General features: G+C 52.0%; 8 protein-coding genes across 8 annotated transcripts; 3 read left to right on the top strand and 5 right to left on the bottom strand.

The window, feature by feature from the left end:
* Positions 1–293: 293 nt before the first annotated feature.
* CKM354_000426100 (uncharacterized protein) lies at positions 294–1,492 on the bottom strand (the record flags this gene model as incomplete). Its single annotated transcript, XM_044799493.1, has 3 exons — positions 294–1,148; positions 1,201–1,325; positions 1,390–1,492. The coding sequence occupies 3 exons, from the start codon at positions 1,490–1,492 to the stop codon at positions 294–296; spliced, it is 1,083 nt and encodes a 360-aa protein (XP_044655428.1).
* A 1,264-nt stretch (positions 1,493–2,756) lies between these two features.
* CKM354_000426000 (uncharacterized protein) lies at positions 2,757–3,342 on the bottom strand (the record flags this gene model as incomplete). Its single annotated transcript, XM_044799492.1, has 2 exons — positions 2,757–3,071; positions 3,118–3,342. 2 exons carry the CDS (start codon positions 3,340–3,342, stop codon positions 2,757–2,759), a joined length of 540 nt encoding a protein of 179 aa, XP_044655427.1.
* A 403-nt stretch (positions 3,343–3,745) lies between these two features.
* CKM354_000425900 (uncharacterized protein) lies at positions 3,746–5,367 on the top strand (the record flags this gene model as incomplete). Its single annotated transcript, XM_044799491.1, has 2 exons — positions 3,746–5,216; positions 5,270–5,367. The coding sequence occupies 2 exons, from the start codon at positions 3,746–3,748 to the stop codon at positions 5,365–5,367; spliced, it is 1,569 nt and encodes a 522-aa protein (XP_044655426.1).
* Positions 5,368–5,837: 470 nt separating this feature from the next.
* Positions 5,838–6,125, bottom strand: CKM354_000425800 (uncharacterized protein; the record flags this gene model as incomplete). Its single annotated transcript, XM_044799490.1, has 1 exon — positions 5,838–6,125. One exon carries the CDS (start codon positions 6,123–6,125, stop codon positions 5,838–5,840), a length of 288 nt encoding a protein of 95 aa, XP_044655425.1.
* Positions 6,126–7,595: 1,470 nt separating this feature from the next.
* CKM354_000425700 (uncharacterized protein) lies at positions 7,596–10,367 on the bottom strand (the record flags this gene model as incomplete). The annotated part of the gene is made up of 3 exons (XM_044799489.1): positions 7,596–7,986; positions 8,040–9,670; positions 9,717–10,367. 3 exons carry the CDS (start codon positions 10,365–10,367, stop codon positions 7,596–7,598), a joined length of 2,673 nt encoding a protein of 890 aa, XP_044655424.1.
* An 843-nt stretch (positions 10,368–11,210) lies between these two features.
* On the top strand, positions 11,211–14,554 carry CKM354_000425600 (uncharacterized protein; the record flags this gene model as incomplete). Its single annotated transcript, XM_044799488.1, has 2 exons — positions 11,211–12,775; positions 12,838–14,554. The coding sequence occupies 2 exons, from the start codon at positions 11,211–11,213 to the stop codon at positions 14,552–14,554; spliced, it is 3,282 nt and encodes a 1,093-aa protein (XP_044655423.1).
* Positions 14,555–15,273: 719 nt separating this feature from the next.
* CKM354_000425500 (uncharacterized protein) lies at positions 15,274–16,428 on the bottom strand (the record flags this gene model as incomplete). The annotated part of the gene is made up of 1 exon (XM_044799487.1): positions 15,274–16,428. One exon carries the CDS (start codon positions 16,426–16,428, stop codon positions 15,274–15,276), a length of 1,155 nt encoding a protein of 384 aa, XP_044655422.1.
* Positions 16,429–16,930: 502 nt separating this feature from the next.
* CKM354_000425400 (uncharacterized protein) lies at positions 16,931–21,181 on the top strand (the record flags this gene model as incomplete). Its single annotated transcript, XM_044799486.1, has 1 exon — positions 16,931–21,181. The coding sequence occupies one exon, from the start codon at positions 16,931–16,933 to the stop codon at positions 21,179–21,181; it is 4,251 nt and encodes a 1,416-aa protein (XP_044655421.1).
* Positions 21,182–21,436: the final 255 nt, after the last annotated feature.

Below are 21,436 nucleotides of genomic sequence, written 5' to 3'. Positions count from 1 at the left end.
CTTCATCGCGCGTGGACTAGTTCGATCGCGGTTGCGGTGCTGGGGAGAGTGCATTGACCGCCAAGGGATCCTGTTAGCCGCGCTCATGTTTGCGTGAGCGTCCAGTCAGCGGAGCGAGCTCACCAAAGCGTGAAACTGCCGTTCAATATTTGAGGACATATTGACTGAACTGGGAGCGCTCCGCTGCCAGCCCGGCCGAGAAGGGAACAACGTGGTCTTGCTCTCGCAATGTTTACTCATCAGAAAGCGCGTACATCATCATACAAATACGACAATAACCTGAAATGCTATGATCACTTCTTGTTGAAGTCGATGACAATGCGGCCGGCCACCTCTCCACGTCGCAGCGCCTGCACGCTCTCGTCGAATCGTGACACGCCTCGAACCTCTGCAATTCCCTTCAGCAGTCCACGACGAGCATACTCCAACGCTGCAGCTGTGTCTTGCATTGTTCCAACCAACGTTCCGATGACTGAGACATTCTTGAAGACCAAGAAGTTGGGATCAGTTCCCATGTTGACGGTACCAGCAGGTGGCAATGCGATGCACATGATCTTGCCTCCAATGCGATCTCCCAGGTACGAGAAGGAATCCTTATATGCTTGGTATGCTGTGACCAGGACGCCGTGAGCACCGACTCCGCCAGCGACTTCCTTCACTCTGGCTGCCACGTCTGCATGCTCTTTGAAATCAACAAAGTCCTCCGCTCCAAGCTCTTTCGACAACTTTGACTTGGCTTCTCCACTGTCAATGACGATCGGACGCATGCCCATGGCCTTTGCAAGCTGTACACCCTGAATACCGACACCACCACCTCCTCCGGGAAAGACCACGAAGTCGCCAGCCTTCAATCCGGAATCGACGAGCGCTCGGTGCATCGTACTGGCTGAGCACATGATCGGACCAGCAACCTCGTCAGGCACGCCGTCTGGGATCCTGCTCGTATAGATCGCCGGAGAGACGAGGTATTGGCGGTAAGTTCCTTCCGCAACAAGTCCTGTGTACACTCCTTTCTGGCAGTAGTTCTCTCGGCCATTCCAGCAATGCTCGCAGTTATGGCAGACGTCCCACAGAGGCTTGATACCGGCACGGTCTCCGACTTCCCAACCTTGAACGTTTGGACCTAGCTTGACGACAACTCCGGCACCCTATATAAGTCAGTCTTCACTTCAACATTCACTTGCGGAGTCGACCTCGAACCTCGTGTCCTGCACACTTTGTTCCGAGTTGTGACATTGGTGGAACGGCCCAATCGTTAAGCATGAAATGGACATCGCTCATGCACAACCCAGTGCAATTAAGGCGAATAAGGAGCTCGCCGCTCTCTGGAATCATGTGTTAGCAACAAGCATAGCAATTGCTCGCCAGCGATAATGGCATTCGACTCACTTGGCTCTGGAATGTCCACCTCCTGCACTTCGACCTTGAACTCTGGACCCTCATTCACACACACGCCAGCCAGGCCCTTCTCAGGAATCTGCTCAGTAGCCATTTCGCAAGTGACTTAATCAATCCAGGACAAGTTAAGGGAATAGAGAAAGCTGCCAGGGAGCAGCTAACAGCTAGATCTACCTTTCTTATAACGACGGCCGTCGGCCCACAACAAGACCGTTGTTCTTACGCCGATTGTTGTCAAGACATGCAGCACTCGGCCTGCCATTCGTGTGCACTGCTCACTCCACAGGCCATGTTTGGCAAATTTGGGCGGGGCTCGATCCATAGCGGGGTAAGAACTGCATCCTGTGGATCATGAGATGTGGAGGATTCGGTCAGGCCTCGAATCGACACGAGCAGCAGCTCCGGGGACGCATGCTCTGCCGTGCGGTCTCTTTCCGAAGGCAAACGGCTCATGCATTATATACTAACCACTTGCGACCATCAAGGTCGCATTTCAAACAGCGCCATTACAGTCTTCATGCAAGAACTGGGGCTGGACGTATCTCTTTCTCCTTCGACAACGTCTCCACGATGTCATCTCGTGGCAGAACTCAATCTCAAGATTGTTACAGGCTCATGTGCAGCGGGTATAATCTTCGGCATGTATTTCCATCCGTCCTGCCGGGGGCAGCCTGCAATGCAGCTATGCTACCCCATGTGTGGGTTCTTCAACGATTCAGGCTCCGCGACTCGACAACAAGTCGCTCGTTGCCTCTTTGCTGCTGCTCCGCCATGGCACGCGTGGATCGCGTACGTTGTCCGCTCGGGTCTCGGTCGCGGCGAACGGCAAATCTCCGTCTTACGATAGAATTACTTGTTTAAGCATTTGCTGACTTCGTGTGCCAATCGTATGCTCTTACTTTGTGTACAGAAACGACCGAGACTCGCTTTTTCGTGGTCATGTGCGGGGTAAGATGCTTGTTCACAGATGTTGCAGGCCACGAAACGAGACGACATGTCGCGAGCTACAAGCTCACGAAACAACATCGTGTCTACATTGGCTCTCCAAAGAGACGAAGTGCAGTATGATCAAGCAGCTAGAGACTGGAAGCTCTAGGCCCGATAGTGCCGAAGCGTCTGCACTATTCGAGCCATGGTCAGCTAAGTTTTACTAGTTTTCTACTGCCAGCGCTAGCGACTCTCGAAAAAGAGTACAACTCAAGTGCCTACAGGAAACACTTCACGCATATTGGTGAGCTGAAGCAACAAGGGCTCAAGTGTCAGACCCCAAGTCGTCGATGGATTAACTCATTCGTGCATATCGGGAGCTTGACTCCCGAACCTGAGCAAAGTTCAACAGTACGTTGGCCATGCTCTGGTTACTGGAGACTAACAACAATGGTGGCCACGATTGCCCATCCCGGAAGAGCCTTGGGCACGAGCGCGCCTCCAGACCTATACCCAGAAGAGGAGGACGAGCCTGAACCAAATCCGCTATCACTACCAGTGGGAATGGGTGCTGACCCGCCGCCGGTTGCCGAAGCTATTGCACTTTCCAAATCCCGGACGATACTTTGCAATCCGTTGAAGTTCTCTGTCAGATTTCTCAATTGCTCTTCCTGTCCGTTGACTTCTGTATTCAGCTGGCTCACTTGTCCAGTGATGTTCTGGACTTGAGAGGTGTATTCCAGGGCCTATTCTCCGTCAGCCAATTCCGCCGATCGCAGATGGGAGACTCGCCTGATTCGCATTGCCGTCTGCCTCAGTCGCTATTCCGTTGGCTGTATTGGCAATAGAGAAGGCTCTTTGCGCAAGTCCGCGACTCTGGACTGCGAGCACGAGCTCTGCGATCACAATGGCAAGAGCAGCCACGATGAAGAAGCTTTGTATCCCATTCCACCATTGCTGTCTGCGATACTTCTCATCCTCGTCTTCCTGCGCTGGGTCATTATACTGGGCGCTCATGTCGTTGGAGAAGTATGGGCATCATGCACTGCGACGATGTGCCGATCGCACGTGTCTTCGAGTAGCGGATCGCGAAACGGGCAAACCTCGAAATGAGGCTGACGCGCCGCCACCAAGGCATCTTAATGGCGAAGTATAAGGTACCACTGCACTGCCTCATTGGCAGGCCGCTTTATATTGATTTTGCGGAAGGCAAGGCTGAGGCGGGAAGAGTAGGTGAAGCGGCCTCGATTTCACGTCCAGCCTCGACACGCCAGAAGTGCCCCGTGGGATGGCCTCCGCCTCCAGGCCCACCTACTCTCGTCGCTTGCCATTCTCAGTGAGTCGTGCCAGACATTCACATTGCGACAGACATGCCTTGTGCGACACATGGCTGATCGATGGCCGGTTGCGATCGTTGACCATGCTTCGCCGGCAAGAATACCGCCGTTTATTCCAGTACGAGGACCTTCAATCAGCTGACACATTCCGCTTGTTGAGATTGCATGCCGGCAGAGGCGAGAAGATACAATGCTCTCTTGACCACTTTATGCTAGACATAGACCCAAGCCCACTCTATACGGCGATATCATATACCTGGGGAAAAGATGCCGCTCTACATCAAATATATCTGCAAGACGGCTCGGTCATCAAAGTACGGAAGAATTTGTACAAAGCGCTTCAAGCCATCCGAGATGCAGAATCAGACAACTTGTACTGGATCGATGCGATATGTATCAACCAGAACTCGGACCAGGAACGCAATCATCAAGTCAAATTGATGGCTGATATAAACGGGAAAGCGAACAAAGTCCTGGTCTGGTTGCAAAGCTCCGACGAAAAGGCTGATGTTACAAAGGCTTTCGAGTACGTGCATGCTGCAGCAACGTATAACCAGGATGACGATTCGGTCTATCGATATTTGAGCAGACATCAAAGTAGGAACGAAGATGACTGGCGCTCAGTGCAAAGACTTTGCAAGCTGCGCTACTGGACAAGAAAATGGATCATACAAGAATTGGTCATGGCACGTACAGTTGTGCTCAAAGCTGGCAACGCCGAGTTCCCGATGACAGACTTCGAGACATTCTGTTATCAGCTCAGTCGAAGGGACTTGAACGAACAATTCCAGAGGCTGGACACCCCAGCGAAAAGGATCTGGCAAACTGTGAATGCGAGTCCCGCATCACGTCTGGCACTCCAGAGACTGGATGCTCAGCGATCAAATCAACCTCGGAGACTCTACGAGCTTGTTGAGAACTATGCCAGCAATGAGTGCCAAGTACTCTGCGATCATGTGTACGCACTTTACAGTTTGGCAGGGGAGCACAGAAGATATCTGAATATTGACTACGGAGCTTCGCCAGTGCAGAGGCTTGTGGACATCCTAGACTTCGTCACCAACCATGAAGACATGCCTCCAGCAAAAGTCATGGCATTCGCGAATCTACTCATCAGGCTGCTCCGAGTCCACAACCATGAACTTGCACAAGGCTATCCTCTTCTCGAGAACCTCTGGCTCACGATACCCGCAACAGTCCTCGGCACTGCAGAACCCCGTCAAGAAACCCAGGCGACTCTCAAAGCTCGTAAGGCCATCAAACCCTTCGAAGCCATGCCCATCTACACTTTCTCCACTGACCAAGTACCCTGGACCTCAATCGACAACAACCAACACCACAGGAACATGTCCGTCGCCGTAGGCCGTCAAGACATGGCACACTTCAGCATCGCCGGCACAAACTTTCAAGGTCTCGCAGCTTGCGTCGTAAGCCACGGAGACATGGTTTGGAACTTCTCTGGCACGAAACACGTTTTCATCGTTCGAACATCTCAAAACTTTCAAGCTTCGATTGTTGGGAGAGCTTACCTCTTCCAATCTACGACGCATAATGGTACTCTTCAGTCATGGCAATCGCAGAACGCGAATCATGGAAATGCGAGGCAGGGAACTCAGCTGATCTCTGTTACGCTGGCGACGCTGTTGGAGATTACGAGTTTGGCGAGTACGACAGGTCAGCAGGGGAAGAAGAGGAGGGAGGTTGATGAGAAGCGGAATGAGGTTTTGGAGAATATGGGGGATGTATGGGAGAGGCATTGGGGGAGGATTATTGTGTTGGGGGTTTGTTGTAAGTCTTTCCTTTCCTGAAAGTGGTTGTTGTTAGTGAAACAGGGAGTGAGTGCTAATGGGTTGTGACACAGGTATGCTTATCATCTTGATGGCTGTAGTGGTGGCAATGCACGTGAGAGGCTAGCCCCCAATGACCCGTAAGTGTATATTGCGCCGAAGGGAGAGAAGGATGCAAGCTCGATGTTACGACTATTTTCTGCTGGAAAACTGAATTCCCCCTGCGCGAAAAGCCCAGCAGCTGCGCAGCAAAGGAGCATTCGGACATGCCTTGATGCGCCGTCGAAGCAATGTCCTCTTTTAATCCCTCTATCCACACAAATCTGTCTAAGTATCCCGCATGTCAGTACCAAACTCAGCAAAGTAACAAAACACTAGCCTTTCCTACTCACGCATTTCGGACAATGTTTGCAGCAAAGCTACCCACAACAATTAGCAAGATAAGCAAGTATGAGAAGAGCTGGTCCTGTACATCTTCAAACCCGTAACCGTCGCAGAAATTGACGTAGCAGCCTGCGTAGCAAGCGATAGTTTTCCCGCTGCCGTCTTTGAATGTTACACCATCGTCTGATGGTGGCGTGGCTCGAAGGCTCAGGACATTTGGCGAGGTGCCCTGGGAGCCTGGGAGAGCGGCTGCTGTGGCGGCGAGGAGGAGGGTGATGTAGGTGAAGTGCATTGTTGTGTGGATTGAATAGATAGAGTGTGGTAAGGGAGGGCTGTTTGATAATAGTGGTGGATGCGATGTTCAATTTGTGGGCGCAAGGCTTTGATTTATGTACTTGCTGAGAGCAGTGCGACTGGTATCTACACTTCTTGTTCGATCATGGTGCTTGTGTCCTAGACAGACTTTCAATAGTGCAGTGTAGCGTGCTGCAGGGTACATGTGTATCTAGCGTGTGGTCTCAATCGTATCATAGCATGTCCGGATGAATGGCCATGTTCATGGCACTGATGGCAGTGCCTGATCTTCCGTGATTACTAGGCTAGGGGATCTCGATTTGCTTCTCTCGGCGAGATGCTCGTGCTTTTCCTGGTGCGTTCAGAGGTGTATGCTTTTGCTGTCCTGCTCTGTACGCGCGTGATCGAGTGAAACGATTGCTCCAGAACGTCAAGGGCAACACTCAGCCGACCGAGTCATGATTTCGAAGGCGCGACTGCTTTTCTACCCAGCGTCTGGAGACTGCAGTCATGCTGTACGCTTTGTGAAGCTCGAGACGGCAAATTCACCGGCATTTGGTCGTGTGATTTGCTTGCTTCATCGAGATCCCCAGACTGCACTTCTTCATGGTATGTCTCACATGATAGCCGAGCCGGAAAATGATATCTTGGGCCGATGTTGATGTGGATGCAGGGTTCCAATGATGAACGCCTGCGGCCGTTGAGTCTAGATCGAGTTCCATTTCGTTGATCAGCTCTCTGTTCCGGCTCACTTTGCAGCATCAAAGAAAAAATGCGTGAATGAGCGACACTGCCGCCTCTTATGCCTGTTGGACTCATTCGTTGGCGGCAAGAACAGTGCTTGCTTCTTCATGTGCCAATGCCTTGCACAGTGGACTGTGGCACGGCATCAGTATGCTCGTGCCTTGCTGGCCCATGTCCTCCACTCTCTCGCAAGCTCATCTCAATGGTTCAGATAGTATCTGAAGTGCCGCCTTGGTCGCGTTCGGTAGTAGTCCGAGTGGCGCTCCGGAGGCTCCGTGGTGGACAAGACCTGGTACCTGGGCCGATGGACTTCTCTGGCCATAGACTAGCAACATAGCTTGCTTGGCTTCGCTGAGCCCTCTACTGCTAAGCAAGACTAAGCACAAAAATTCCTTGGCGTTATCGAGCCCTCCGCACGGTTTTGTGCTAATTAACGTTGCTTGTGATAAGAAATTGTACCATTGCGACGGTCGTCGAATCGGAGAAAGTCCGGATCCCGGAGCTTTACTTCGAGCCTCTTGTTATGTTCTCCTGGATGATCCGGTCTATGGCGCTGACAGCGAAGCAACTTACCGGCTGTCATGTCTTCCAGACTCTTTTGGTCTTGCAGCGAGGGTGGAGGCAAAGCGTTTTAAATCGGGATGCCATATCCAGCATGAGCGCTCTTGCAACGTTTCGGATTGGGTCCAATAATGTGCTCTGAGATGCGGCACTTCGAATCTTTTTAATGAGGTTTCGGGGTCATGTGTCGTCTGAACGGATTGTTACTGTTCGATCTTGATCTTGCGCTGTCAATAGCGTGGCTGGCTATGGCGTTCACATCCTTTTCTGGCTCCGAGACCAGAGGTACAGATGTGTCAAGAATACTCGGCTGAATGTGTTGAACCCAAGAATCGATGTTGGTATTAGCCGCTACTTGTGATGATGGCGTGCCCGTGAAAGAGAATGATATGAGTGGAAGGGAGTCGACTCGTGGTGTTGGCGCGATTGGTGCCATCGATACCGTTGCTGATGGCGGTGCAGTTGCTGGTGGCGATGCTGTTGCTGGCGGCAATGCTGGTGCGGTTGATGCATCTGCTGTCATGTCCAAGCATGTCTCGGTGGCTTTTTCCGAACTATGATTGTGTTTAGCCAAGTCTCCCGGGTTGAGACCATAGGGGAAGCATACTTATGATCGTGCATTCTCAGTATGTCAGCTAGAAGCTCTCGATCAAGAGAGGGAAATATGCTCTGCAACTCCTCTAACGCGTAAGACTGTCCAGCATCGGTCTCACTGTCCTTACTTTGTGCAAGAAAGTAGAAGTCTTGGAACTGCCCAACCAGATCTCGCATATTTCTGTCTTGTTCACCCTCGCTTGAAGGACGAACGACATCTTTGCGTCTTGGTATCATGAGAAATTTGGCTTTCTGATTCCACGAGTCTGATATCGCCGTTGATAGTTGTGTGAATGCCATTGTGACGCTTGCCAGTGCCCTATCGAACATATCGCCATAGAACTCGGCAGGATTGTCGTGAAAGGTTGCATTATTGGATGTCAATAGCGGAAGTAATTTAGGCACCAAGAGTGTGACGCCGAAGAAAGTCGCATCAGTCTCCGACAGCTGGGTGGAGCCATCGGCCGGTCTCCTCTTGACATCATTATCTGGGTGCCTGATGAGTGAAGAAGCGCTGTCAGCAATTATCATGAGAGAATCAGTGCTATGCTGTGTGCGGATGCTCCAAACACTTCGGCCTAACCACGCACGAGCAGAGACATCATCCTGTATCCAGGCGAGGGAAACCATGCTGCTCGATAATACATCACCTTCAGACTTGAGCGACCAGAACACAGCATGCCAGCGCTGCATCACAAGGGCCTTGCACAAATTTTGCAGTTCACCCGCCGCCATTCGCACAAGCTGCTCCTGCATCGGATCGTCTGTCACAAACGAGTCTGCTCTAATAAAGAGGAGAATCGTGGTCATAAGCCACAAGGCAGAACTCTGCTCCTCGACAGAATCAAGAGTCCAATCTGACAAGTCCAGTCGCAGCGCGCTCCATAATTGTTTGAAAAGGACTCTTTCGCGGAAAGGATGTATCGTGTCATAACCCAGGCGAAATAGCATAGCTGGTAACCTTTTCTCGGCGGCTGACGCATTGGCCCAAAGGCCGTCGAGCGCTCTCCGGTTCAGACCGTCACTCAGAACTTCACCGAATCGTTTGCCGGACTGCTTAAGGATCGTTCCCAGGCTTGTGATCTGATCGACAGTGCCCATGTCGACTGCAGGAAAGCCCATGAAGCGGTCAGAGACAAAACTCTCCTGATACTTCGCCACTGCGAATTGCCGTTTCTTCTTTGTAAGCACAAATGGTGACATATATGTATCCGACAGCGATATTCCTGAGCTACTGATGCTTGGAGGAACGGCATACATCCAGCCCATGCGGCCTTGCTTCGTGAGGTGTGAAATGATGTTGCTCAAGGCCTGCTCCGCGCTATGCTGGCTGTCGTATTTTACGTCACTCAGGCCCAGAATGCCACATAGAGCATAGTACTTATCGCAAGGAAGCGTGGAGTTCAAATTCTCTGCCAATTGCAATAGAGTCGCCTCCATGTCGCATTTTTCCGAGTAGAATTCCCGAAGGCAATGGCATTGTTTGCACCAGGTCCAGAACTCGTGCAACCAAGTCATTTCTGGATGAATAGAGTAGAAGAACGCCGCAATTCGCCCGACCGTCGCTAGACTCATGTAGGCGACTGAAGAAGCATCTCCCCATACCAGCATGTACTTGGCGGAGAGTAGAATCTCTTGGAAAATCTGTGAATTCATCAGGAAGCATACTACCCTGATTCGGCAAACTGACCCAAGCCCTCTTGCGCCACGGCCCACTCCAAAGTGCCTCTAGGACTTGCAGACACGCTTCTTCGAGCTCCGTTGAGATAGAAGACCTCAAAGAGATACAGCTTGGAGTGAAAAGACATCGGTGCGAGGAATGCTGAGCGCCCCCAAAGTTTTCCAAAATCAGGCAGCTCATCAGCTTAAAAGCTTCATGCAGAGCCGTGAGGTCAAGATCTCGGAGCAAGAGCACGGTGCAGCTAGCGTCAAAGTACACTCCATTCATGCGTGGAATCCAGTACGCTTTGTCAGCAAGCAAGTCTTGATTGATGCATTGAGAGTCCAGCCAGCATCTCAGTGGCTCCGCTTTGTTCGTTGTCAAGGACAATTTCTTCGCGATCTCAGAGGACGATGCATTTGCTACGTACAGTGGCAGGTCGGTGTTACCAACTTGTAGCAGTCGCTCCCGTATGAGTTTCCAGCTCGGATATTTGTCGTCAGGTTGCTCTTTCCAATCGTTCCATACGTATGAAACCGCGAAGTAGCTCTGAGACAGCGGTAGCTGCACAGCATTACCGCGGTCCAGGATTCGATGATATTCATCAGTGACTGGATCGATGACTACAAACGCCGATCTGCTGGGCGCTAGAAATGCCCTGGGTATCTTTTCGGTCGCCATGTTAGGGTCGTTGCCTGACTACTCGTGGCATGAGAGTCATCTACTCGATGAGCTGGTTACCTGGCGGGAGAATAAGGCTGAGACTGTAGGAAGCTGCATTTTGCCCCTCCGAGATACAAGCCATAGCGCCTATGTAGCAGCGAGATTCAAGGCCTGAGCTGGATGTAGTACCTACTGAACGAGCAAAGATGGGCGCAAGCACTCGTGCTCACTTCCATCGCAGAAACATTGCATAGCATTAAACGTCTGCGTGTCTGGGCAGTGCCACGCTTTTAGTGAGGAGTTCGTGTGATGTTGTGTGGTCTGATGAGCAAGTTGCGGCCGTGCGAGTCTACAGCGACTGGAGAGAGAGCGCGACACGACACGGACTTCTGGATGAACGTGTAGACGAGTTCGAATCGGCGTCTGAGCGCTGTCGTTTCTGCCAAGCCGGGAGCGACCGCCTTCCGCGCATTCGTTCTTCACGAGTCGAGACTGCACTTTCGCTTTCCAAGTTGTGCTCGTGTATAAGGTATTTCATCTATGAACTCAAAGATATTACGCTGGTTTGATTCAGTTCATAATCTTTGCGATGCATTCATGCAGTCGCACACGGTGGGCGCCTGAGGCTGAGCACCGAAGCACGATGTAAGTCGTGGCGCGAGGCACATGGGCCGCGATGGGCGCAGTAGAAACTACATGCAGCCCTCAGCCTTGTGACACCTGGAAGTGGTCTAGGCAGATCTCCTCTCCTCCCGAATCTCGCAATCCTTTCAGCCTCGCAGCTTCCGTTCGTTACTCATTGCTTTCACGATCGCGACATCAGAAGACCAACCCTTAGCGTCCCAACTTCAACATGCAAGCATGCGGCTCCTCAACATCGAGCGCTTCCAATTCACGTCCTTTCGGCAAAATAACCGCCCCAAATACGTGATTCTATCGCATCGGTGGGTCGAGCATCAGGAAGTGACTTTTCAAGATGTACGAGATGGGAAGAACACGCATTTCAGTGGATACGAGAAGATCGTGCAATTTGCAGAATGTGTCAAAGAGCACATGCCCGGAATAGAATGGCTTTGGGTGGATACTTGTTGCATCAACAAAGAGAACAACGCAGAGCTTTCAGAATCTCTGAACTTGATGTTCGACTGGTATCACGATGCTGAAATGTGCATCGCGTACTTGGCAGATGTCTCCAACGACGTCGAAAACCGAAAGCCCGACGCCCACCCGGTAGATGGTAGGAGTAGCAATGTGGAGGAGCAGTTCGCGCAAAGTGAATGGTTCCGTCGGGGCTGGACCCTACAAGAATTGCTAGCACCACCTACGGTGATATTTGTCGACAGAGCATGGAACGTCATTGGGAATAAAGGTGCATCCACGAATGGAAGTAGCGCAAAATTTGCAGGGGAAGGACTCGAAGGCATTATCGCTAAGACAACAGGAGTTCCCGAACGTGTCTTGCACGACTACGATACATGCAACAAATTCAATTCGAATGTAAAAATCGGTTGGATGGCTCGTCGGACCACTACTCGTGAAGAAGACAAGGCGTATGCGCTTTTTGGCATACTCGGTGTCACACCTGGAGCAAACTATGGAGAGAAGTATCAAGGTGCGAAGCATCGCCTTGAAATGGCTTTAGAGCACAAAGCTGGGGCAAAAAAGTTCCAGAGTATCGTAGACTGGCTCTCGCCGCCGGATCCATGGACAAATCATAATTCGGCACGTCAGCTGCAGGATCCCGGCTCAGGTGATTGGTTACTGAATTCAGATTCATATGAAAACTGGAAAACTGCCTCCGAACGTATCCTATGGCTGCACGGTAAAGCCGGCTGTGGTAAAACTGTTCTCTGCTCCACTGCTATCGAAGACGTGAAATCCTATTGCGGAGGACGGCCGAATGCTGGATATGCTGTCTTCTACTTCACTTTTTCGGACAATCGAAAGCAGCAACTAGTGGATCTGCTTCGCTCGCTTGTCGCACAATTGGGCTGGAAAGGTCCAGCTTTGCCCTTACTCCAACAAGCGCACGACAGACCCGATCGAAGCACCCCAGGGCTCAGTGAGCTGGAGAAAATGGTGTTGTCTTGCTTCAATGCATATGACGAGGTATTCTTGTTTCTAGATGCGCTGGACGAGTGCCGAGAAGAGTATGATATCCGGCACAGATTGTTCAAGTGGCTGGAAAGCGTCTTGCATGAAGCAGGTCCCGTCAAGCTCCTAGCAACCAGCCGAGAAATACCGGACATAGAGAAGGCAATGACTAAGCTGCATGCGACATCAATGCCAATAGCTACAGATCCGGTGAACGAGGACATTCGTCGTTACACAATGTCTCAACTCGAAGAGGACCGTCGCTTGTCGCGACTGGATGGCAACATGAAGCAATTGATCGAGGATTCCATTACCAGCAAAGCTGACGGGATGTAAGTGATGTTATCCCATGTAGCTGGCAATTGCAGAAACTGATCTCGTGACTTTTTGATAGGTTCCGCTGGGCATATTGCCAAATTCAGGAGCTGAAGAAGCTCAAGTCCACTAAGCCCAGTTCCGTTAGGAAAGCCTTGTATGGCTTACCTCAGACCTTAGACGAGATTTACGAACGGATTCTGGTCGGTATATCGGACGATTATCATCGCGACGCTATCGCTATGCTCCGGTTACTGGCATTTTCTGAGTCACCACTCACCCTTGCGGAACTTGGGGAAATCACGATTATCGATTGGACCGGAGACGGGCACGTAGATACAGAGGACCGTCCAGGGCTCGAGGATCCGCTAGAGATCTTGGCGGGCCTTGTGACAGTGTACAAAGCAGAGGAGTGGGATGTTCTCTCGCGTGACCGCATTTTGATAGAAAGAGTCAGGCTAGCCCATTTCTCGGTTCAGGAATATCTTGAGTCAACTCGAATCATCCAAAGCAGAGCCAAGGGCTTCCATCTCGAGAAAGGAAGGGAACACAGAGTTCTAACTCACAGCTGCTTGGCCTACCTCACCTACTACAGCGGTTGCGATGAGAGGCTTTCTCAGAGGCAGGACACGGTGACTTTTCCTCTACTCAGATACACAGCAAATTCGTGGTTCTATCATTTCCGATTGCAGCAGCCATCAGATGTTGCGCGGGAGCTGCGATTCCTTTTTGACCAGCGTATTGTGGAGCACTGGGCTGTGATGAGCACTGTTGAGGGCGGTGATAATGGACTCGGAAGTTTGGAAGGTTCTGTGGGATCGGGTCTATACTATGCGAGTCTCCTAGGACTTGAAGTAATTGTCCACGAATTACTCAAAGGTAGCGCAAATCCTAATGCTAAGGGAGGCTACTTCAGCGATGCACTACAGGCAGCATGTATAGGAAGCTACGAGCGGATAGTGCGAATGCTCCTCGATGCCGGCGCCGACGTAAACGCTCAGGGAGGCGAGTACGGCAATGCACTACAGGCGGCATCTTTCAACGGCCACGAGCGGGTCATGCAGATGCTTCTCAATGCCGGTGCCGACGTAAACGCTCAGTGGGGAGACGATTCCGGCAATGCACTACAGGCAGCATGTTATGGAGGCGAAGAGCTGGCAGTGCAGATACTTCTCGATGCCGGCGCCGACGTAAACGCTCAGTGGGGAGGCGATTCCGGCAATGCACTACAGGCAGCATGTGAGGGACGCAACGAGCGGACAGTGCAGATACTTCTCGATGCCGGCGCCGACGTAAATGCTCAGGGGGGAGGCGATTACGGCAATGCACTACAGGCAGCATGTGAGGGATGCAACGAGCGGATAGTGCAGATGCTTATTGCTGCAGGAGCCGATGTCAATGCGCCGGCAGAAACTTATCATGGAAGTACTAATGCACTGGAACATGCTATAGAGGAGCATCGGGAGCGTCAGTGGAGGCTTATGGTAGCGCAGAGCGGAGACTGGAGAGCCGAGTATATATCCCACGTGAGCAACGAGGAAATGGTAGCGCAAGAGAAAAAGTGGGGAAACATTGTGCAGATGCTGGAAGAAGCTGGTGCGGTTCTCCCGGACAGGCACGAGAGCGATCAGAAAGGTTTGTGCGACTTGGACAGGTCTATCGATCAGGAACAAGCAGCTGACTTGAAGCTTGCACCTATCCTTGCGACGAACGGACAGGAGCTGTCAGCGATGCGAATTCGCCCCAGCGTTCCAGGAATCAAGTGGGTCGAGGAACAGATGGATCTGGACCGATGAACAGAGGCTATCGCAGGTAAACTGTAGACGACAGCCATTGGTGCAGGCGAGAAGTCAATTGCAAAGTGAATGGAAGGACTTTGGCTCTCACACATTACTTCTCGTCAGATGCCTCTCTACTACTACGTAGGCTGAACTCTTGCGGCCTGAGTTTCTGTCATTCTTCTCCTTTCTCTTGCTGCAAGATTCGCGTGAACATTTTGTTCGCATGGACAGCGCTGCCACACTGAACCCAGTTCATGCCGAAGATATGTGGACCATGAGTCTCATTGCGAACCTCGAGCGTACGATGCAAATCCCGTGGAGCTGGACGCTCAAGAGTGCTGCTGCCAAGCGTGGCGGAGTAGTAGTTCAAGTGTGCATTGCTCGAGCCTGCTCGATAATATAGCTGTGCAGCTTCCTTTTGAGGCTGGTTGCAACGTACAAAAGCTGCTTGTCTTGGACACGAGCAGTGTCGTCACATGGCTTTGTCCACTTACCAAGCTTGTGGGAGTAAAGTAGATGTCGCAAAGATGAAAGCTCTCGAGCGCTGTCAGACATGTCCAACAGGATTGGCGCTGCAGTCTGACCTTCGAACAAGCGAGAACTGGTCGTTGCCGCCACGATTACGTCCACTTCCCATAGCGTGGCCTTTTGCGTTTCGCGCTGCCAGATTCGTCCAATCTTGTAACATCGTGGCGCACAACATCGAGGTCGTCCTCCAATCGAGCATCATTCTCCTATGAATACCCTCCAGACAACCCTCCAACAATCTTCAATCCGCCCGGATCACCAGAATACGCCACTGCATGCCTCAAAGGATGCCATGCGACCCACGTTACCGCATTTGTCGTTTCCAGCTTAACCACCTCTTCTCCCGTCTCAACATGCCAGATGCTCAAACCCCTCTCATTATCCTTCATGGGATCTGGCCCGCCTCCAGCAGTCAAATATGCACCATCGTAGCTGAAACTCAGATCTCGTACTGCACCAGCAGCCTCCTTAAGGGTGTGGTCAACGAGCCAGGTATCTGTGTTCCAGAGTGTGATGAGTCCATCGGTGCCACCTACGGCGATGTGGTTGCCTGTTGGAGATTGTTGTACGCTATACGTTGATCCGCTGTGGGCTACTAAATTGTGCACAGGCTGCATGGAAGGATATGAGAGGACCTTGACAGGTCCTTCGGTTGTCGCGGCGAGGATGTGGTTGCCGGTATTCGTGAAGACCATCTGATAGAAAGCTCCCTTGTCCTTAGTAGGAGACCGATCTGTTGCGGTGGCATCGTATTTGGGTAGATTGCTTGCTGGCGGAGCGTTGGGTTCAAGCACCATTGGTGTGTCTGCTTTGCGAACGTCCAAGGCTGTGATTACGTCGTTCCGCGTTCCCACAAGAAGCTCTGTACCGTTCGGGTGCCATGTGAGGAATAGTGTCTGCTCGCCCGTCTTGTACTCCCCACTCTTGCCCTGTGTGTGGCCTTTTGCGCCGTATCCGCTCCCTCCAACCAGACCTGTCGATCCACCAGGCACTCTTACGTCCCAGAACTTCACCAACCCGTCTTGTCCTGTGCTTGCCAGCAGACTTTCCATTCTCGGACTGAATGCAAGCTTCTCAATAGTGTTCCCGTGCGCACCTGGCTTCGGCCCATCCTGCAGCGCTGTTGTAGCCTTCACATCTGCTCTTTCAGGATTCCACACTCGAATGTTGTTGTGAATGTTGTGTGCAACCATTGCTCCCGTCGGTGACCAAGATATTGAGCGGATATTCGGAGCCATTGTGCTGTTCGTAGGAATGGGTCGTCCGGTCTCATTGAGCACTATCGGCTTCGCTTTTTTGTAGTCGAAGTGCGATGCGACCACATCTTTGCGCAGGTTGCGCCTTGGTGGAGGAGGCGCCATTGTTGCTTGCCTATTTAGTGATATCAGTCTCCATGCATCTAGTATGCTGCAGCATAAAGTATGGCTGCGTTGGCAGAAGTGAAATGTGCAAGCTCGGACGCTGTCGCACGTGTCAAAGTCGCGTGCGGGAAGCTGGCTTGGATCGATGCGGACAAGGATGGCAAACCTGGAAACGGTGGAAGAAGCAAGTCTCCTCCCGCTGTCCTCATCTCCGCCCTACTGTGCATCGCTTGCTTACACCGTCTCTCCTGCGAAGAGTACAAATCTACACCGTCTTGCTATTGTGTGCTGCGTTGCACAGTTACTCTCGCGTTGTCCGCGGCCACCAATCTGCACGCGTCACGCTCGATGACGAAGCCAAATCCAGCGGCATCTTGATCGGAAAGCCGCCTGCTTGCTAGGAAGCTTCGGTGCGGATCGCGACAGAACCGACGACGGCACGACTGCCGAAGCAGGACCGGCCACCTACTAGTCTGGGTTAATACTGTCCGTAGTCGCCATCATGCCTACCTCGACCGGCGGGCGCTCAAGTCCTGCTTCCCTGCGTTCGCACCACGTTCGCTATTCCAGCGATTCCAACATCGCCCTGCGGAGCACCATCATGGAGCAGCCCGAGGGTCGTCCCGAGCTCGAAACCTACGATTCTTCCGGCACCAATTCTAGTGGCAACGATGGCGATGAGTATGCTGGGAATCAGGAAAGTCATAGCGACAGCGATGGCATTTCCAGCAGGCATTTCGTGGCAGGCAGTGGGCAGGCATATGCACAGGATGAGGTAACGCCTCTTACCAACGTGTCGACATATGGGTGGAGCCAACCGGGGTCGAGTAATGTGTCCCGGACGACTACGCGAGGTTCTGTTGGCTCTGCGATGCCCGGTACGCCAGCGTACGAGGGGACAGGAACGGCAATGACCAATGGGACGAGGCGGCCTGCGAATACGAGAAAAGAAAGCAGCAATATTTATGCACCGAATAGAGGGCCTGGGAGTTCGATGCGATATGCTCTGAACACAGCTACACGACCACGGAATGGATCGACGCATCGACGAAGGAGAAATCCGAACGATGAATACAGAGCGCAAGAGAAGGCATATGTGCAGCGAATACGGCAGGATGCGCCGGACAACGATTTCTATACTGAGCCCAGGACACCAAGTCTGGACTACAGTTCTGGGAGTGAGGACGATGAAGAGAGCCCGACCAGTGCCAACTATGCAGACCACGACCCTGCCGAAGTGGACACATTGCTCTACTACGGGCAAGAAGACTTGGAGCCGTCTGTAGAAGAGCTGAATATACCTGCGAATAGAGAGCGGTTGGAATGGCATGCAATGTTGGCAAATGTGTTGACGGGAGACGTCGTCAAGCAAGAGAAGAAGCGGTTGATCGGTGGGCCAGAGCAGCAAGGTGATAACACATTGAAGACCGAAGTCTGGATAGGAGTGCGGGCGAAGACTTGTGGGCGATCCATCGCTGCTCAGAAACGACTGATCGAGGATGGTCGATCGAAAGTGAAGCAAACTATAGAGTCGATAGTGGCTTTCGAGATAAAAGGAGAGGCTGAGGTTGGACAGTCGCCCATGCAACAGGTCCAGGATGTGGTGAAGAAGATTGAGAAGATCGAAGGTCTGTACCCTACCCGCCAGGCATTCGAGGCTGCTCATCCTCGAGCTGCATCTTCTGCATACCGGGACACATGCGATGCTGTCATTGCGTGGAACAACACGACGGAACTCATCAGCACTGAGCTTGGTATCCTCCAAAGCTGGGTTGGAAACATGGAACTCGACTTCACGACTGCGCGTGTCCGGCCGGAAGGCGAACAGCATAACGAACTTTTCGACGACAGCTCTTTCATCGATCGCATTCTCAAGGAAGATGGGCTAAAGTCTCTGCAAGGAGACAAAAATCTCCTGAACGGCGTCAACACTGTCATCCACAAGGCTAAGGCTACCTTGATCGCCAATGCCGAAGCTTTCTCCGATCGCCACCTTCCTCCATATATTGAGGAGCTGCTCACACTCATAAACTTCCCGAGTCGACTGATACAAGAGATCATCCGCATGCGTCTTTCGTATGCTAAGAAGATGAAAGACGCAGCACAGCAAGGTGTTATGACCGCCGAGCAGATGATTCTCCAATTTCAGATCCTTCTGCAATTGGCTGTGAAGATCAAGGAGCAGTATCTGCTCATCGCTCAGCCTGAGCCCGGTTGGGACCTTCCGCCTTGCATCGACGACAATTTTGATTCTGTCGTGCTTGATGCGTTGAAGTTCTACTTCAAGATGTTGAACTGGAAGTTAATGGCTAACAAGAACACATTCAAAGAAGCTGAAATCTTGGAGCAAGAGTGGGACTTTTCCAATGAGCTTGGCCGACATCTTGATGGGGGTGACGTGGAAGTGGCCGAACAATTCTCGAGTTTGACGTCCAAGTCAATGGGTCGTCTAGCAGCGCATTTTGAGAAGGAACTTCAACGGCCGGCAGACGAGGTCGCTGGCACTGCTGAAATGGACAAGCGGTACAAGTCAATTCTGGACTCCGTCCGTGTTCGACAACGAAAGATTTTCCGATTTGGCAGAATTCTGAGCCAACGCTTCGAGAATGCTACTGAGTACAACATCAATATCGACAATGAGCTGTATGAAGACTTCCTTCTTGCACTTAGACTATCAGGCCACTTCCTGGTTGAGACGAACGCCGAAAGTTCTGTGCCCACTCCAGGCGATAATGAGAAGGCTGGTGGCAAAGTCTACATCCTCGCCAGTCCAGTCCTCAGAGAGAGACCGAAAGACATCCAGAGCATGCTCGGAACTTGCTATCATGCCGAAGACAGTCCTGAGGATCCTAGCAATCCCTATGTTCTCATACTGCGACCGGAATTACCTCTGGCCTGGGAAGGTGATCGAATGGACGCCGCTCATTCTGGCAAGGAGATCTTGAAAGTACCACAGACACTGGACCTCAAGACTGGTCGATTACGCCTCGTTGCCGACGGCAGTCTGCAGCGTCTTCAGAATGCCAACATGGCATTCACCACTGCCACAGGTAACTTTGACTTGACAATACTTGTCGAGCAACGGGCGAACCTGCCGCGAGTCAACCAGGAACTGGCAAAGATTCGCAAGACCGCACACAAGCTTTCCAACACAATCATGGACTCCGTCGCCATTGTCCGCTCGCAGGTCGAAGCCGCGGGAAGGAAAGGCGAAAGCCAAGAACTCATTCAGAACTGCTTCGCATTCGCTACAGAGTTCGGTCAGCGTTCCGCCATCCATATGGACGCACAACGACGAGCGGTCAATCAGCACAAGTTGACTAAGCTTGCGCTGGACTGGGTCTCGTTCATCTGCGATGACTGTGTTGCGTCCGACCGCAAGACATTCCGATGGGCAGTGGTGGCACTTGAGTTCGCCATGGTCATGACAAGAGGGCAAAACATTCTCTCGATCTCAGACGAAGAGTATGCTCATCTGCGATCAAAGGTCGCAGGTTGCATGAGTTTGCTCATCTCTCACTTCGACATCATGGGTGCTCGAGGCACTGTTGCCGCTCAAGCAGAAAAGCAAAGGATGGATGCCATGGTAGGCAAGCTGCGTCTCGACATCGGAAAGCTCAAAGATGACGACGAGTCATCTCGCATAGTACGTGCTCAATGGCTTGACGAACTCGAGAAGCTTGATCAGGCACGGAAAGATCGTGAGGCAGAACGACAAGCCCTTGGACGAGTTCTGGAAGACTCGAACGACGCCGATCGCGCTCTGACACATCTTTCTGCTTCCGCCGGCAACGTGCATCTGCGATGGCAGCAAGGTCAATTCGTTGGTGGCGGTACTTTCGGCAGTGTTTATGCCGCCATCAATCTTGACAGCGGTCACCTGATGGCCGTCAAGGAGATCCGATTGCAGGACCCGAAGATGATTCCAACAATCGTCTCACAGATCCGAGATGAGATGGGCGTCCTGCAAGTCTTGGACCACCCGAACGTTGTGCAATACTACGGTATTGAGCCTCATCGTGACAAGGTATACATCTTCATGGAATACTGCTCAGGAGGCTCGCTGGCAGGACTTCTCGAGCATGGCCGCATCGAGGATGAGACTGTCGTCCAGGTGTACGCTCTGCAGCTGCTGGAGGGCCTGGGATATCTGCACGAAGCCAATGTCGTGCATCGAGATATCAAACCTGACAACATCCTGCTCGATCACAATGGTGTCATCAAGTTCGTCGATTTCGGCGCGGCAAAGGTTATTGCCAAGCAAGGAAAGACTGTGGTCGCCGATGGGCCTGGCGGTAATGGTCGCCAACGATCCGTACAAGGTACTCCCATGTACATGTCACCGGAAGTCATCAAAGGCGGGAACCATACTGGCCGCCTCGGCGCTGCAGATATTTGGTCCCTTGGCTGTGTCATCAGCGAAATGGCCACCGGCTCACGACCATGGGCCAACATGGACAACGACTTCGCCATCATGTACAACATCGCCAACGGCAACTCACCGCAAATGCCAACCCGAGACCAAATGTCCGATGTCGGTCTTGATTTCCTCAAGCGGTGCTTCGAACGAGATCCTGCGAGACGTGCTTCCGCCGCTGAGCTTCTGCAGCATGAATGGATCTCTTCGATCAAAGTTCAACTCAGTCTCGAACCTGGAACACCGCAGACGCCTTCGATACAGAGTGAGAACTCGTATAGTGGTGGTTTGGCGACGCCTAGCAGTTCTACGTCCACAAGCAGTCGACAGTTTTAGCAAAATCGTCGTGCAGTGAGCGATTGTGGAGAGGTCAGAGGTATTGATGAAACGCTTGGGCTCTGCTTTCCGCACCCGATCGCAAGACGGGATACAGCGGTGAGCGAGAACGATGCCGATGTTGTGAGGGGTCAGAGGAAGAGTGGGAAGAAAAGAGTCTCATTCAGTGATGAGGGAAATTTTAACCCTCCGCCAACGAGAATGACGCTTGAACTACCGGAGAAGAGAAGACTTGCGCTAGAGAAAAAGAAGAGT

This window comes from Cercospora kikuchii, assembly GCF_019650295.1.
Source record: "Cercospora kikuchii DNA, contig_00002, whole genome shotgun sequence".
NCBI classification, from domain to species: domain Eukaryota; kingdom Fungi; phylum Ascomycota; class Dothideomycetes; order Mycosphaerellales; family Mycosphaerellaceae; genus Cercospora; species Cercospora kikuchii.
The sequence above is the reverse complement of the archived record's forward strand: the minus strand, read 5'-3'. Positions and strand labels throughout refer to the sequence as shown.